Raw genomic sequence first — 2,846 nt, 5'->3', positions numbered from 1 at the left:
CCTTCCTCCTGCTCCCCCCCCCCAGCTCCCCCCACTCCTCCCTCTACCTATATTCTAAGTGCCTTTTTCTTGGTGCCTCCCTGTCCCTCTGTCTCTGCCTCACCAGAACGCACCTGGTCCCTCTCCCCCAGGACATTCTCAGGGCTCTCCCTGGGCCCTGGCTCACTCACCCCTGCCAGACTGGTCTGGCCTGGTGGGTGGCACAGCTTCCTGCCCTTCAGAGGGGCCCTGGGGGTAGGGTGCGGGGAGAGGGTGGACAGGGGCAGCTCCAGCAGGCCTGAGGCTCTGTGTATCACCTGCCCATTTCAGGCATCAACATTTATGAGCCAGCGCCCCCTACTGGCCCCACTCGGCAGCCCCTGGAGACGCTGGGTGAGTGCTTGGGGGCTGGTCCCCAGGGGAGGGCGCCAGACACTCTGTGCTTTCTCACCCTTTGCTCCTCCACCTGGCAGGCAACTTCCGTGGGTGGTACATTAGGACTGAGCAGCTCCAGCACAACTGCAGGTGAGTGGGCAGGCCCCGGGCCTGCGATGGATTCCCTCCTCCAGCCTTCCTTGCTGGGGGACCTGGAGAAAATGACTTTGCCTCTCTGGGCCTCAGTTTCTTGCTCTGGAAACACAGAGTTAGTCACCTGCCCAGAGAATGCTCCTAACACACAGCACAGGCTATGGCGAGGTCTGGCTTACACATAGTAGGTGTTCACAAGTAGCAACTATTATTGTTCCTCTGCTGAGCTTCTTCCCCTGGGAGGAGGCGAATCCCCAGTTCCCATCACCCTCTGGGCAGTGGGTGAGATGGTGTAACTCAGGGGCTCAGAGTCACCCTGGCCCGGAGCTTCTTTGCTGCTTGACATTGGACAACTCACTTCCCTTCTTGAGCCTCGGTTTCCCCACCGCTACACAGGGTTCAGAATGCATCGCCTGCCGAGAGGGTGATGGGAACAGAGACTATAAGGTGCCCAGTGAGGGCCCAGCACCCATACCGGGGTCCCCTGGATATGAGGGTGCTGTGATCAGGTTTCCTGCTCCCTGGGGTCAGGCTGGCCTGGGAGATGCCCAAGAATGCCAGCAGGTCCCAGAGCCCGCCTCCCCTGTGCCCTCTCTCACAGCTGGACAGTGAAGCATCAGTGTGTGGATCTGCTGGCCGAGGGCCTGTGGGAGGAGCTTCTTGATGACGAGCAGCCAGACATTACTGTCATGGACTGGTACGTGCCTCCCCCCACCAGGGTGCACACAGGGGCTCCCCAGGGCACAACCCCGCCCCGCCCTCCCCTTTGGTCTGAGCCTCCCACCAGGACTCTCCTGTCCCTGCAGGACCCAGCCCTGCCCACCTCTGTGGCCCCTTCTCTCTGACACCTTCAGGTTTTGAAATGTGCCAGGCCCAAGGCTGTTCTTTCCTCTTCAGATGCTTGTCTTTCTCAGGACGATTCGTCCTTGTCCTTCAGGAGTCAGTTACACATGGCTCCACCGGGAAGCCTTCCCTGACCAGCCCCCATGCTGGTCCTGACTATTCCTGCTGGTCACTGCCTCCCCACTGGACTATGAATCCCAAGAGGGGCGGGCAGGGGGCTGTGTTGCCAGCACCAGCCAGCCCAGGGGCACGGGGGTGGGGGGTGTCAGTGAATGGTGCTAAATGGTGATTGGGGCAAGACATTGGGGTGGGGATGTTGGGTCTGAGGTGGCAGCTGAAGGCCTTCCCCCACCCCCAGGTTTGAGGACAGCCGGCTGGACGTGTGTGTCTATGAGTTGCACGTCTGGCTGCTGGCAGCTGACCGACACACCATCATTGCTCAGCACCATGTGGCCCCCCGGACCTCTGGGAGGGGCCCTCCTGGCCGCTGGGTCCAGGTGAGACTCCCTGCCTCAGCTGCCAACCCAGACCCGTCCCAAGACCTCACAGAGGGAGGAGGGGGAGAGCAGGGCTCATGGGTCCCTAATAAGGACTTCTTTCTGACCCGCTGCTGCCACAGGTGTCCCACGTATTCCGCCAGTATGGCCCTGGTGTGCGATTTGTCCACTTCCTGCACAAGACAAAGAACCGCATGGAGGCTGGTGGGCTGCGGCGAACAAGGGTGACTGACTCCTCCGTGTCTGTGCAGTTCAGGGAGTGACTGGCTGTTTTGACCCCTTGTCTCAACCTGAGTGTCTGACTTCACCGCCCCCCTCCCCAAACGGAGGGCAGGGACCATGTCTTCCCGAGGCAGTGCTCAAAGACAGTAGGTGCTCAATAAATCCTTGTTGACTAAACCAGTAAACACCTGTGCCCAAGGATTCTGAGTATTTTGCCATCTTTGCTCCTTAGAACTTTGCTGAGTTCCCAGCCCACTCGCACACCCTCTGCTCTGTGACCCTCCAGCACCTCACACCTCCTCCACCTCCCATGCCTCCCTTAACCTCTGATCTCTTCACATACCTCCACCTTATGGTCTCTTAGCATCTCCACCTACCTCCTTCCCCCACATTTCTTAGCTCTAAGAATCCCCCCGAATTCTCTTCCTCCATCCAACCCCAAGTTGTCCTTTCCCCTGAGCTGTCCCCATACCTTTCCTTCCCCAAGACCCACAATTCTCTCCTTTAGGTTCTCCTAAGAGCCCCCAAACTCAGGTATCCATCAAGGGCCCCATCCCTGGGGGTGGGGGTGAGAATAGGTTGCAAAGTCACATTTGCAGCAATATTCAAATTTGCACTAAAGTGCCTTCTATGTGTAGGGGAGGGGAGGGTTGAAGGATTGAACAACCCATAAGTCCTAGGCTCTGGCCAGATCTCACAACAGACCCTGGCCTGGCCTGGGCTGGTCGTTGAAGGCCTCCTGCTGTCTCATGCATGAATCCTGAGTCTGGAGGTCCC

The 2,846-nt window shown here is 58.9% G+C and overlaps 1 protein-coding gene across 1 annotated transcript in view; it reads left to right on the top strand.

The window, feature by feature from the left end:
- Positions 1-2,270, top strand: part of NCCRP1 (non-specific cytotoxic cell receptor protein 1 homolog (zebrafish)) — a 3,941-nt gene extending 1,671 nt beyond the window's left edge. The window contains exons 2-6 of the mRNA XM_014533131.1: positions 283-372; positions 453-504; positions 1,109-1,204; positions 1,709-1,847; positions 1,970-2,270. Coding sequence (XP_014388617.1) covers positions 283-372; positions 453-504; positions 1,109-1,204; positions 1,709-1,847; positions 1,970-2,110 — 518 coding nt within the window. The 3' untranslated portion in view covers positions 2,111-2,270. The remainder of the gene's footprint in view (positions 1-282; positions 373-452; positions 505-1,108; positions 1,205-1,708; positions 1,848-1,969) is intronic.
- The last annotated feature ends 576 nt before the right edge of the window (positions 2,271-2,846 follow it).

This window comes from Myotis brandtii, unplaced genomic scaffold, assembly GCF_000412655.1.
Source record: "Myotis brandtii unplaced genomic scaffold, ASM41265v1 scaffold947, whole genome shotgun sequence".
Classification (NCBI taxonomy): domain Eukaryota; kingdom Metazoa; phylum Chordata; class Mammalia; order Chiroptera; family Vespertilionidae; genus Myotis; species Myotis brandtii.
Note: the sequence above shows the minus strand (reverse complement) of the source record. Positions and strands in the feature narration are given on the sequence as shown.